Consider the following 14,928-nt stretch of genomic DNA (forward strand, 5'->3'; position numbering starts at 1 on the left):
TTCCTTCATGAGGCTATTTTGCAGAGGTGCCGTCATTGTGTTTGGGGCTTAGCACCGCCCAAGACGATTGTGATTGATTTAAAGAAATGCCAATGAACCGGAGCATGTTTTTCTCCCATCCAGGAATGCTGTGTGGACTAGCCAGACCTTCCTCCACAGCGCTGTGGAGGAAGGTCTGGCTATGCAAGACTAATTTTTACATAACAAAACTAATCAAACAAAATAACTCAAACAGCACGTTCTACGGTTTCCACTGTTCTACTTTCGCGGTCAAAAAAATGTTGACCTGTTGCAATTAGTCCAGACTTAAATAAACTTTGGCTACCCCCAGCGTCACACACTGGTTGCCAATGAAATGGCTCCTACACATGACTCCAAGCTGTATCATGTACTTTATAAAAAAAGATTTATTCTGAGGTCTTTTCCTTCACTTGAAGGAAGCCTGAGACTCATTTTCAGTCTCTTCGCTGCAGGTAAGTGGTCGGCATTCAAGTTTGAATGACGCAGTACTCGCCTGCTGAAAACGGAGCTCCAGAATTCAAAATAAACTGCTCCAAATAAAGTGTTCCTGTGAATGATAAATGGCGTTGGCCTCGAGACGAATCTGTATCCTGCTCAGCAGGAATGAAGACAGATAAAGAATGAGTATGTAACAGAAAACTTAAACTTAAACACACCATTCTGCTCTTTATATGGGATTTCACAGGTTTTCTTTTTAGTACATGTCACTGTTCAGGTGTTGTTGCCTCTTTATGCACTGATGTTATCCTGGCGGATTAAAGCAGGTCAATTGTCTGTCACAGCTAATTAGCGTAATACAAACACTCTGCTGTGATTAAGACATCATTGGAAATGCCAGTCTAAATGAGGTCCTCAAAACAAGGCACTCAGAGACAATTGATGTGTCCTGATTTCACTATGTCCTACTATACAGAATTGTTTTTACATTATACAAGAAATCAACGTACTTATCTGTTTAATACTCGCAGGTTGTGTGATACAGCTTCAGATACAGATGGATCTTCTTGTGGGCTGCATGTAGACACTATAGCGCTCGCAAGGGTATTAAATTAGTACTTTGGCAATTTCTTCATTGCTTATTTAATTTGAAAACTCCCTCTTGTGGATGTGAGAAGATTGACTGAAAACAGTAAAACAGGGATTCAACCACAGACTAAAAATAGTGGACGTAGCATCCGTTACGTCACCCATTGGTTTGTGGACTGTCGTTTTGAAGTTCCGCAATTCGGCTGTCGCCATCTTGGTTTTTCGAAACCGAACGTGACGATTTTTAACAAGAGTAAAACACAGAAAATCTGCAAACTTTCCCTTAAGTTACCAGCTGACACTAGCGGTAGGTAGCTAGCTAGCTTGGTTGGCAGAACAAGACATATTAGGCGACCAAAATGTTCCAATTAACTTTGATCAAGTGAAAACACACAGTGAGAGGGTCAACGTTTAAGATGAAAACACGGACAACATCCAAAAACAAGTTGAGGTCTGTTTTAATGTCTCCAGTGTTAGCATGGTTAGCATCGCTAAGCCTCTGTCCTGATCAACAGGTCCTAAAACATCCCCTGCTTTATCCTCTATTTTAAAATAAATGGGACCATCATTTACTAAATGAACATCATGCACAATATATCGTTTTTTTTTTAAATCGCCATCGCAATATCAACAAGCGCAATATACATATTGCAAAAGGCTGCAACATATCGTGATAGACACTACGAGATTTTTTGTGTTAGTTGAAAGAAAATATCAGTAAAAAACTGCAAATGTAAATATAACTGTTTATATATCGCAAGTAATATCGTTATCGTGATATTCAACAACGTTATCGCATATGGCACATTTTCCTCACATCGTGCAGCCCTATGAAACTAGCAACCCTAAACTCATTATGAAAATGTTTACTAAGGTGATAAATCAAGTGAGAAGTAGGCTCATTGTCTCATAGACTTCTATAGAAACAGACTTCTTTTTGGAGGTTTATCGGTGTTTTAAGCCCCCAACGTCTGCCTGGAAGGCACTAGGATTAGGCAATGGTTATGGTTATGGTTAAGGTTAGGGTTAGGTGCCTTGAAGTCAACGGTCGCAGAGCTGCATGGAAGGAGACGTTGGGGGCTTAAAACACCAACGAGCTTTTTGGAGTCGCCCCCTGCTGGAAGTTAGAGAGAACGCAGCTTTAAGGAGCTTCAGCATTGGCTTCACTTTCAGACCCGGAAGCTTCGTCCATTATTTTTAGAGTCTTTGGATAAAACTGAACATATACAAAAAGGAAATTAAGGAAATTAAATCTCCAGGTTTGTTGTGACAGCTTTGGCAATTTTCAATAGTCATTTTGTCACATTGTATGCGTATGAATGACGAGTGGCTTCTTCTGAAAGGGATGGAAATGAGCCTTGATTCCTCCATCTGTGCTGACTGTGTGCAAACATGAGCAAACGGAAGAAAGAGGAGTGTGTTCATATTGTTAGTCACAACGAAGAGCTTTTGCCGGACGGCTGTCATCAATATCTGAGTAACAAGGGTCCTCATCTGCAGAGAAGCTTTTTCTCTTCAGCAATAAGGCATTCATTTAACAACAGCTCTCAAAGCCCATTAAGATAACCTCAATTCTCTGCTTAATAACGCTTTCTTTATTTGCCTCAATAGACCAGTATTTTTCTGGCCAATCTCCATCCACTCAACCCTGGCTGTGTTAAGAGCACCTACACTGCTGAGATGCCCTTGACATATTCATTAAACGATCATAAATAAACATAATTGTCAACCTTAATACTCAGGTAAACAAATGATTGCAATGAGCTTTTAAATACAGGCTACTTTAGATGAGTGGTACAATTTATTTTGAATTCGGGCAGTGGTAATTCCCTTATCCCAACACAGCAAGCAAAAAACAAACAGTTGTACTAAAAGGACAATTTCCAGAAAGGATTATTTATTTTGTTCTTTCTAAAGAAATCACAGCCTTCTCACACTACAGGTGACCGAGCTTTTAATCAGTCGCTCCTAGACTGAGGAACGCTTTGCCTCATGTTTTAAGAGTGACGGCCTCTGTTGAAACCTTTAAAGAGCAGCTAAAAACGTTTTAGTCATTTATTCGTTTAACAACATTGTTGACTATATTACTATGTATCGTATGCTATCGATTTGTTTGAATGTATTCATTTATTTGGCCTGTGAAGCACTCCGTGACCGTCTGTGATAGGTGCTATATACTGTAAATGTAAAATTTACATTCTTACTTTCTCACACAGTGCTGTTGACAGGTCCTCATTGGCTGATTAATGTCCCCATGTGTCAGTTCAGCTTGGCTCTCACTAATACGAGCAATCCAGAAGCTCTTAAGGCCCTGACACACCAACCTGATTATCGGCCGTCGGACAGTCTGGCGAGGTCGGTGACTCGAGTCTGTTCAGTGTGTTCTGTGCCATCGTCAGTCAGAGGAGCCGTTGGCCTTCATTTGGGCCGATTTGACTTGTTGAATCGGAAGGCGGGCAGTCGGACTCAATGACCAATCTGATTGGTAGAGTGCTAACCCGGAAATGACGAGCGGGATGAACGTGACAACGCCTCTCAAAATCTGACGAAAATCTTTTAAACTGACCTTTGTCGATCTGAAATGAAGACAGATTCAGCAACTGCACGGCCTATTTCTCTCTTAAAATGTTTTCAGAAACACGTTTCAGTGAACTATTTTCGTAAAATATGAGGTCGTATTCCGAACGAGCCGCCATTATGAAATTCGGGAGAAGCCAGAGCCACGTGACACGTTCGACTGCCTTTGCTGCCGAAGGTCGGCCGTCGGGTTGGTGTGTCAGAGCCTTTGAAACAGACTCCCAACTCGTCCTGCCTGCTGTGTTTTAACCACAAGTCTTGAGAGTTTTCTGTCAATCCTATGGATTATGGACGCGTTATTATTAATATAGTCGATATCGACGACGTTCCACTTCCTGGATTGTTCAGGTGCTGCTGGAAAATTCCGCCGGATGTCAGAAAGGACTGGCAAAGCGAGACTATTATGAATCCCACTTCTTTTCTTAAAGACACAGTGCGAAGCATTCAAGGGCTAGGAATGGCCAGGTGTCCACGATTGCGCGTTCAGGGTCTATCCCCTGACATAGTGGTTTCCAAAGTGGGACTAAGAGCCTGAGTCTGTCTGAGGTTTCTGCCTGTTTATGGGACGTTTTTCCTCACCACATGTTTGCTCTTGGGGTGAAATTATAGAGTGTGGTCTAGACCTACTCTATCTGTAAAGTGTCCTGAGATAATTCCTGTTATGAGTTGACACTATAAATTAAATTGTATTATATTTAATTTAAAATGGGGTCTTTGAACATAGACCTAGAACATATTCACATTTAAGAAGCTGGAATCAGAAAATATATATATTTTTTTCTAACAAAATGACTCAAACCGATTAATTGATTAACAAAATAGTTGGCGATTGATTTAATAGACAACTCATTGACAACTCATCGATTGATCTTACATGTATTCTTAGATCTAATCTCATTCTCTCCTCTAAGTCAAATTTAAATTCTCTCTTTAGCAGATGTTTAAGAGGCAGATATCTCATACATGGGTACATGAACCGATACTACCAGAATGGTAGCATGGCCTGATACCAAAAATGTGTAAGTGAAAATATATTTTTTTGTAATTTGGGTGAATTAACACTTTAAAACAGAGGGAGCTCACAGCCTGTTCTCCATTCCAGCCCTAGTTGAAGGCAGCAGTGTAAACATGTTTGGCTTTGTTGCCAGATATAAAAAGCCCCGCTAAATACCACTGATGTGCACTCAAAAATATACCACTGTTTGTTGTCCTGTGGGCCGCAGTGAAGGCTTTTGTTTGTGTAAGTATCTTCCAGGTGTGAGCATGCGAGTTGTGTACCAGAGATTCCTGCAGGGATGTGTGTGTTCAGTCAGCCCGCTGCAAACAGAGTAAATAGAGCTATTGTAGCCAAAGAATTGAGCAACCAGAGCTGGGAGTAATGAGCTGTGTCCTAATGTCGATGTGTTCTCAACACAGCTCACAAATGTTCCATAAACACAAAGTGAGCAGGTGTTTTCCGTGCAACGCTATAGGCTAGGATAATAGTTACAAGGCCTCCCAGGCCTAGTTGTAGGCAGAGAGTCTAGTGTCTGGGGAGAACGCAACCCGGCAAGAATAAGAATGTATTATCTCCAAACGTGCACATCCACTCATGTGTACACTTGACTTTATTTGCTCTGGAGCACGTGGTTAACATCGGATATTATTGCTAGTTAAACAGGAAATAATTCCATCAGGAGGAACACATTCATCTTTCTCAACAGTAGCGTGATAAAACAGAGAGCTCACGTAGTGGTGCACGATATATCGGCCGCCGATATAATATCAAGGCCTAACCCTAAAGTACTTGGCAGTTACAGTACTTAGTTACTGTACTTACAGTTCAGAAGACTGCAAAAGCCAGTGTCTGTTCAGTCCAGTTTGTTCTGGCTCCATTTTCACATTTTACCTTTTTTAATACTTTTGGCTTTGGCCATTTAAGGCCTACTACTGTACTTTAAAGTTATGAACTGTTGTACAATGTTCACAGAATACAGTGACTTGGTCTCAAGTGAGTTAGATGTTTATTGAGAATACTCAGGGTTGGCTTATTCATAGTGTGAATTTAGGACACTATCCTTTATAAAAATTTAGTTTTATATAAATATTTATTTTTTCTTCTGAAAATCTGATGACTTTGATGATTTTGCACACAGGTAAAGGTGCCCAATATCAGTCATTTCTGAAAATAAATCACAAAAGTAAAAAAAAAAAAAAATGCGTTCTTTATTTGATTATCATAAAAATATGTTTTCTATACAGAGATATCGACATCGGTAAATATCGGTATTGGCCATAACAGCAATATTAATATCTGTTATCGGTATCGGCCACAATTTTCACATCGGTGCATCACTAAGTTCATGCATGTGTTCTGTGGCTGTCCAAAAGCAGGTGGAAGGAAGTTTTATTAATGGTAATTGAGGGAAAATGTAAAAATATGTATCCGTTTTGGAGAATACTCTGGTGTAGGAAGAACACATGCGGGTATCCTAGGGATGCCCCCTCTTAGATCGATCTCTTTAGTCAATTAGACTTTTTGTATGCTTTTTTCATGCTGAATGACATTTCCAAATATGTTATGAGCACATCTCTGGTAAAGACAAGATTTAAAGTGGTGCATTTGCATGATTCTTTGTGGAGGAACTCAGTTTTACAGATCTGTCGATTAAATCAACTAATCGATTAGTCGACAAAATCCTATATGTGTTCGTCGACTAAGAATTTCTTTAATCGAGGACAGCCCTAGGGCATACACACAAGTACAAACTCACATTTAATTACAGTACTTTTTATTTTTTGGAATGAAGTTGTGCTAGTAAAGGGAAGGTTTGCTGGCAGTGGTTTGAGTGGGGCTTACCTGGAACTGCGACCTCAGCTAACTCCGTCAGCAGCTCCACACAAGAGACCAGCCCCGTCTACGGCTGTTGATGGTGTCTCAATCAAGTTTTTGTTATTAGTGGTAAGCTGGCAATAAAATGCGTTCTGGCTTCAAGGCCACAGTCAAAAGTGCTCAAAAATCAAATGTCTCTTCAGTGTCGAGAGCTACACACAACATCCGTGATTCCGTGACAAGAGTCTCTCATCAGCTCGCTGAGACTCAATCTTCTTATTAACTCTGAGGTTAATTGATAAGCCCCGGTCACTACCAGCCAGCCAAAAACAGAAGAAGGAAGTACCAAAGGCTACTAAAAGAGCACACTGCTCACCCTAACAAACCATGTGCCATTGATATTCAGTTTTACATCTGAAGTCTTTGTGTGTTTGGTGTATATGCTTGTATGCAGAGTTTTGCCTTACCACCGGTCTCACTGTCATGGTAGTTGGGGTCGAAGCCTCTCTCCAACATCTTAGACACTTTGTCCACCTGATTATGCTGGATGAGGTCCATGAACTTCCTCAGATTGGCCTGCACAACCAGAGAAGAGAGCTTTATTACAGTGAGAAGAAAGAACAAATGGTGGTGGGTGTGAGAGAGAGAAAGGCAGGATAGAGGATCAGAGATGTCAAAAGACTGAAATAGAAGTTGAGATAGAGGAAGGTGTAGAGGGGTCAAACACAACTGAGAGTGAAAAGTGGAAGCGTTTAGCAATTCAGTGTGAAAAAGGGAGATTCACCGTTAAAGATGGAGGAATGTAAGGTCGAATAAAAGGCGAGTGACACCAGGAAGCAGAGGAAGAGAAGATGACCGAATTCAGAGCGTGTCGATTATTGGGGAGTGGAATGGCTGCTCCTTTCTGTTCTGTTCCTGTCTGCTTTCTTTCCAGGCCGCATGATAAAAATAGATAAGAGAGCAGCTCCCCGAAGGAGAGGAGAAAATGAGGAATGAAGAGTGAGAAAGCAGAAGAAGAAAAAGCCAATGCGTAGCAATAAAAGAATAGACTGAGAAGAGAGGCACAGGAATAAATGAAGAGTAAAAAGGGAGGCATATGGAGTGGGAGTACAGATGTCCTCATCATATCTTGTCGCCCCAGATCTGAATCCAAGTGCCTCAGCCCATATACAGGAGAGGATTTCATTTCTTATTATAATTTACGTTTCTTCCAACCATATAGAGCTGTACAGTACTCAATTAGTGCATTTGTGACAGCGAGCACTCTCGCAGAAACAAATAATCAAAAATGGATCAGGCGTAATTTAGCCAATACCAACAAAAAGAAAGAAAAATATGCCTGACTGGGCTCTATTCCGATCCTGCATATCAGTTTGAGACATCCCTTACTTTCTAGAGTATCCAACGTGATCTCATGGGAAGGCGTATAAGTAACATATCACTTTTAAGGACATCTTGCGTGTCATGTCTAGCGTTGGGTACTGAAACCAGCTGCAACTTTGGCACCGGTTCCTAAACGCCGGTGTCTACCAGTCGGAATGACAACGCAGTTTTCGGTGCGCTGCACTCTGGTTCTCCGAAACGGACTTTACAGGCAACGGAAGCATCGCTGCAAGTGACACTAGTTAACATTACACTTGGCAGCAGGTAACGTTAGCCTACCGTTAGCTAGTAGCTGGAAACAAGGTTAAAATGCTGACAGCTAAACAGGCTAACGTGTGGCTGTTGTTCATTGGAAAGGATTCCAACAGCGGGACGTCCAACGGTCTGCAGCTAAAGACACAGAGGAGACTAGCTGACCTTTGAGACACTGTGGACACTGCCGGAGAAACAACACCGATGGGACTTAATGATGCATTCGATTACGCCTCGTAGGCTCATGGTGCATTCAAGTGAAACTCGAGCCCAGCTGAGCCCCGAATGTTTACAACACGTGGCTCCGCCCCTGTTGACAATGGATCAAGATATTTGGAGCCCAGAGCAATCCATCAAAAATCCCTGTATCGGTCCTGATCCTGGTCCTGTGAATCTGCTCGGAAATTCACTGGTGCTTTTTAATTGCCTTCAAAAGTCATCAACACCCGCATTATTATCAGCTTGTATTACCTTAATATTTCATGTTATCATTGGTTTACTACCTAATAGTTTAACAGCTAAAGTCTCTGCATCAAAAATGATTTTAACTGGCTGGCTGTGAAACCAAAAAAGATTGAGCACAGTTACTGAGTGCTTGTGTTCAGATATCAACCACGATGAGTCACTGCCTGTTCAATATCTGGAAATGTCAAGGGTTCACGTACATGGCCCTGTGTTTTCATGCAATGTTTTATTTAATATAGCTGATATGTCCCGTGTGTGTGTGTGTGTGTGTGTGTGTGTGTGTGTGTCTGCGGGCCTGGTGAATCAGAGACTGGAGGATGATGCCCTCTCCCTCTCCCTCTCCCTCTCCCTCGTTGCTGAAACAGGTTGGGAGGCTGGCGATTGATTGGCTGTCTCTGTGTGAGCTTGAGCCAACCACAGAGCACCAGACGGTCGGCAAACAGGATTAGCTCCGCAAAGTCAGGCAAAGAAATAAGAAAGAAGACTCTGTGGTAGAATAAAATATAATGGAAGAGCCACATTTTCTTTTTTTTATTATTTTTTGGGGCTGTCCTTTAATGGACAGGCCAGGTGAGAAAGGGGAGAGAGAGGGGGAAGACATGCAGGAAATCGTCACTAGTCGGAGTCGAACCCTGGACCTCTGCGTCGAGGCATAAACCTCTAAATATACGTGCGCCTGCTCTACCCACTGATCCAAACCTGCCACAATGAAGAGCCACATTTTCTGACTAATAACTTAGTGTCTGTGTTCTCACACATCTCACATTGACAAAACATGTTTTTCCTCTTTGCCTTTTTCATTTTTCATTCTCCTTCCTTTCTCTCTCCAGTCCTCTGTTTGGAATTAGAGCAGCTGTCAGACAGTTTCCCAGTGTGCCGGTAACAGAGAGCTGCCAGAGACACTTATGCTTTGGCTGCACTTCAGCACTACAGTAGCTATGGGACAGCAGCCCAGAGCTAGCCTTACACAACGACGAAGAGGCTAAAAATCTTTAGTTTACAGTAGATATTTACTTCAAATCATAAGGGGGAAACAGAGATAAAGCAAGGGAAGAGGCTTCTGTTGGGACTGGCAGGAAATACAGAGACTCCTTCTGAGCTGTATGCAAACGTACAGATCACAGAGGAACAGGAAAGCTCCAATTAAGCCCAAATTCAGTGTGTTTACATGCAGTTTAAAAACCCAGTTATATTCCCTTTAGTAGTCTATATCGACAATGTTACATTTCCGGGATTGTTCTGGTGCCGCCGGAAATGTCCCTCATTTTCGGTAGGGTTGATTCTGATTCCAATTCCGATTCTTCCTTTCGATTCCGGGTCTTACTGATTCTCGATTCTGATTCTTTGAGGGGTGGAGTTGAAACGGGTCACGTGACTATTTTCACAAATAAGAGGAAAGTTGTATTTTGATTCAATGGTGGTTTGCAGTTTTACAGCTTTTTCAACGTAAAGTAAAGTCACTCTAGAGCGCCGCTTACTGTGCTCCAAGGCTGCAACACAACATGCGCCTGGCCGCTACGGAAACCAAAACTTGCGCATGTTAAATTTGGAAGCCATGATCAGATTTGAAACCAAGTCCTCCAAACTATTCCAATAAAGAAATGATTCTACTGGAATCGTAATTTTTGAAACGATTCCAAGTAGGAATCGGTTCTCGATGCCCAACCCTAATTTTCGGCCAGATGTCCGTCACCTTCCTCTGTCTTTGTGTTGCCGTTGTAACCTCCGGTGGATTTGTGAGGACTATGGTTAACTGCTCCTCAGATCTCTGCAGGGTAAATCCAGACAGCTAGCTAGACTATCTGTCCAATCTGAGTTTTCTGTTGCACGACTAAAACTACTTTTGAATGTACACATGTTCCACCATAAAGTGCAACATGTGTACATTTCTTCAAGAGACTATTTTGCAGAGGCACCGTTATTACATTCGGCGCTTAGTGCCGGGTTGCGATTGGTTTAAAGAAATGCCAATAAACCAGAGCACATTTTTCTCCTATCTCTAAATGCTGTGTGGACTAGCCAGACCCTCCTTCGCAGCGCTGTGGAGGAAGGTCTGGTAATCTGAGACTACCCCTTTAGTGACAGGGGAATTCTTGCACTTGCACATGATCTGTAGGTGAGCAAGTGCACCCCTCCACAGGAAGTTTTTTTAAGAGCAGATACAATAAAAAGGGGAGTTTATATTTATATATATATATATATATATATATATATATATATATATATATATACATCTGGCGGCCTGAATTTGTTGATGAAATCCATGTGTAGTAATATATAATCATATTGAGGAGGTGACGCATCGTGATATGGAATCGATTCAAATCGTTGACAGGATAATCGTTAACGGATCGAATGGTGAGACCATTGAAGATTCACACTCCTCGTAAACACGCTGGTTGACAGGTAAGCTACACTGTACACTCCCCCACCCATCCCCTGTCACGCAGTGCAAGCTGCCAAGAATGAAACCAAGCAGACATCTTTTTACCCCATTCAACCAGTAAAGCTGATAAATGGACCATGCAATCTGTAGGTTTTATTTTATTTTGGCAACACCTTTGGCGTGAAACAGTCAGCGCTGTGGTGTTTTCACACTGCACTTCCCGGAGGCCAGCCGAGCCGACAGTCAGACTGAGGTGGGCGGCACTGTGACATCTTTTTCTTGAATTTCTTTGTCCGTTCAGCTGCTCATGATAACTCCAGTTTGCCATCGAGCTGAAAATGTTTCCTACTATTTCGAAAACAAAGTGGAAGTAGAGTGGTGTGGTAGAGAGACAGACTATAGCTCAGCAGCAACAAAAGAGTGATTCGGCTGCCTTTCTGAAAGCCTTTATTTGCTGTTCTAAACACTCAGTGTCAGGTAGTTCTTTTTCAGGAAGAAAATCTTCTGGTGCACAAGAAACCGTGAGTTTTATGGAAACAGTGTAAAAAATAATGGACGAAGCTGCAGGGCCTGAAAGGTGAAGCTGATGTGGAAGCTCCTTAAAGCTGCGTTCTCTCTAACTCCAGCAGGGGGCGACTCCACTGGCTCCAAAAAGAAGTCTGTTTCTATAGAAGTCTATGAGACAATGAGCCTACTTCTCACTTGATTTATTACCTCAGTAAACATTTTCATAATGAGTTTATGGTATCAGTCGCTAGTTTCAAGTCTTCTTCAATACAGCATGATGTTCATTTAGTAAATGATGGTCCCATTTATTTTTAAATAGACAATAAAGAAGGGGATGCTTTAGGACCTTTCAGTTAGGACAGAGGTTTAAGCGATGCTAACCAGGCTAACACTATGGACATTATAATAGACCTCAACTTGTTTTTGGGTGTTGTCCGTGTTTTCATCTTAAACTTTGACCCTCTCACTGTGTTTTCACTTCATCAGGGTTAATTGGAACATTTTGGTCGCCTAAAAATGTCTTGTTTGGTGTTCTGCCAACCAAGCTACCGCTAGTGTTAGCTGGTAACTTAAGGAAAAGTCTGCAGAGTTTCTGTTCTGCCGTACATGCAGATGAACGGCGGCAGTACCAGGAGGTCCGCGTTTACCCACTGCTAAATCTCTGTTGGATGACTCGCTTCAGAAGGGTTGACAATCAGCAGTTTTCCCTCGGCGCAGCACCATAGCAACCATAAACAACACTAGCTTGGCAGCGTCATTCTCCCCAGCTACGCCCTCTCGCCAAAAATCATCACGTCCAGTTTCAAAAAACCAAGATGGCGACGGCCAAATTGCCAGACTCGAGGCTTCAAAATGGCAGTCCACAAACTGGTGTGACTTCATGGATGCTACGTCTACTATTTTTACATTCAAGTGTTTTATGCTTCCAGTTCATATATTACTTTTATTAGGGTTTTCTTCTAAGCCATTAAATATAACATGTAAATATCCTTACATTTTTGTACACAGGAAATTATGCATGCTATTTTTGAGTTGGAATAATGTCTAGTTGATGTGGTGTTGATTGCTACATATGCATTGTTTCAGCTCACAGCCAAAGCTGGCACGTGTTATAATGTGATAAATCACTTTTCAAATGTGCATTTGAGAACCCCAAACTCTGGCCACAAACAAACAAGGCTTAGATTTAAATTTAAGAATGAGTTATTATTCAATGAGTTGTCTGTACTAAATGGATGAACTCTTACCTTTGTATGAAGTTTGGCAATCTGTTTCTCGTCCACGTTGGGTTGCGTGTAGACTCTGCTCTTGTAGCGGAACTGTTAAGTGAAAGACAAGTTATTAAAATAAGAAACGGTCCAAAGCAAAACAATGGGTCCAACACTGATTATATTAAAGCTCTGTTCTGGGAAATGATAACCTTTCCCTCTCAATCATGAGTTGTTTACTTTATACCTCTGACGCATCTTGAAACCAATTGTTCTTCCAGAAAGAGGATCGCTAGGGGATCAAGGTGTGTCCGCTCTTCCTTTATGAATGGCTCAATTCATTACGTTCTTAGTATTTACTGGCAGGATGTGTGAAATTTGAATAGTTTTTTCTTTGAAGGCCGTAGTGTTAGTGTATATTTTCTTTGTAACATTTGTAATTTTCAGAGGATCATTACATTTACTTTAACAGTTTTGTTTTGTTTTGCTTAATTTTGGAATGTTTTAACCTGGACCCTATTTTCCCATGCATTGGTGTCTAAGTGACTAAAATGAATTTTTTTTTTTTTTAAATTGATCCAGTATTAAGCAAAAACTCTGTAACTGTAATGTAATCCTACAGGGCAAATGCACGTAGTCAATTTCGTCCACTAAAAGTGCTGTTTTTTTATGCCACTGACAGGCTCAGATTATTATTCTAAGTGTCTGACAACATTATGGAAAGGATCCCTACAGAGATAGACCTTTTAGTTAAAGAGTAAGATCCTTTTTGTTTAACCAGAAACAGTCCTGAAATCTCAAAGGCAAAACCCACCAGACTCCATTTAAATAAACAGTGTGTATAGAGCCAGCATATCTCCACACGTAAACAAATGGGATCCTACTCTTTAACAAAAAGGTCTATCTGTGTAGGGATCCTTTCCATAATGTTGTCAGACACTTAAAATAATAATCGGAGCCTGTCAGCAGCAAAAACAGAACTTTTAGTGGATGGAAATTGAAGGTGCAAAATTACGTTACATTGCAGCTTGTTTCTTGTCTAACATTGGACCAATTTCAAAGATTGTTGTTCCCATCAGTCACTTAGACACAAAAACACAACAAACATGGGAAAATACGCTTTAAGGGAGTATTAAACACAGACAGAAATATTTTTTAATGATAATTTTGGCCGTATAGCTTGTCCTAGTGTACAGTAAAATAATGTTTACATGGAAATTGAAATCCTCCTAATTTAGTTTATGTAACGACTAAAATGTAAGGGTCAATAAATGAGTTTCCATGACTACTATATGGAGTAATAATCTCACTGGCCAACAGTTTACCTCCAAAGACGGGACGCCCTTGCTGATTGGCTGGGGGTACTCTCGAAAGAAGCGCTCTTCATCCAGGAACTTGCCGTCCCTCCCATTGCTAGCTGGCTGGAAAAGCCCATAGTTGAGCACGTCTTTCAGGCTCTGATTAAGTGTACACAGGATCCGCTGCTTTGCAACCCAGACCGTCGCATTCGGGTTGAACCGCATGCATTTCTGGTTGAGGAAAGGAGAGAGTGGAAGTGTGCGAGAGGGGGGGAAAGGGACAAATTGATTAATAAATCAGTGAGTACTGGAGAGTTGGCTGGCAGTCATAACAATCAAATAAAATACATGTGACAGACATTTCATTTGCGAACTGAACTTCTAACTTCTGATTGACAGATACAAATAGGCTGCGACATAAGAGCGATGAATGGAATCCCAGAACAATGGTGCCCAATCAACATAGCTCAGACACACTGAAATTGGTGCTTTAATAACACAAACCCTGTCCCAGTTACTATAAAATAAACCATGCAGCACAGCCAAGCTTTTTATTGTATTATTGTCACTGTGCTGTATGCTAAACAGGGCCGCTGCGTTCATTGAGGATGTAATTGACACAACCTCTTTGCCCCCTGGACTTTCCCAGTCCCCAGCTTCCCTGGAATAAAAAAAACAAACATACAATGCAGGATTTCTGGCCTCGTCCAAATCAGAGAGGATTATGGGCGCTGTGCCGAGGCATTCTGGAAGTGTCTGCGAGTGTTCAGAGCTGGATGTGCTGCTCAGCCGGCGATAGCAGCCCTGCGGCTGTGATAAAGGCCGAAGGGATGAGCAGTCTGTGAACTCTGCCTAACCGTAATCCTCTCGCCTGGCTGGGAGCGGGCAGAGGAGAGGAGGGGAAGGAAAGATGAAGGGTTGAAGGTGTAAAAGAAACAGATGTCTGGCATCTGGCAGAGCTGCTTGAACTGATATGGCCTTCTTTCCTTCTGC

General features: G+C 41.7%; 1 protein-coding gene across 1 annotated transcript in view; it reads right to left on the reverse strand.

Annotated features, from left to right (window-relative positions):
• Positions 1–14,928, reverse strand: part of LOC116067198 (SH3 and multiple ankyrin repeat domains protein 2) — a 306,129-nt gene that overhangs the window by 191,858 nt on the left and 99,343 nt on the right. Inside the window, exons 4-6 of the mRNA XM_031323535.2 lie at positions 13,963–14,166; positions 12,677–12,748; positions 6,904–7,012 (exon numbers count right to left, since the gene is read on the reverse strand). Coding sequence (XP_031179395.1) covers positions 6,904–7,012; positions 12,677–12,748; positions 13,963–14,166 — 385 coding nt within the window. The remainder of the gene's footprint in view (positions 1–6,903; positions 7,013–12,676; positions 12,749–13,962; positions 14,167–14,928) is intronic.

This window comes from Sander lucioperca, chromosome 3, assembly GCF_008315115.2.
Source record: "Sander lucioperca isolate FBNREF2018 chromosome 3, SLUC_FBN_1.2, whole genome shotgun sequence".
NCBI classification, from domain to species: Eukaryota; Metazoa; Chordata; class Actinopteri; order Perciformes; family Percidae; genus Sander; species Sander lucioperca.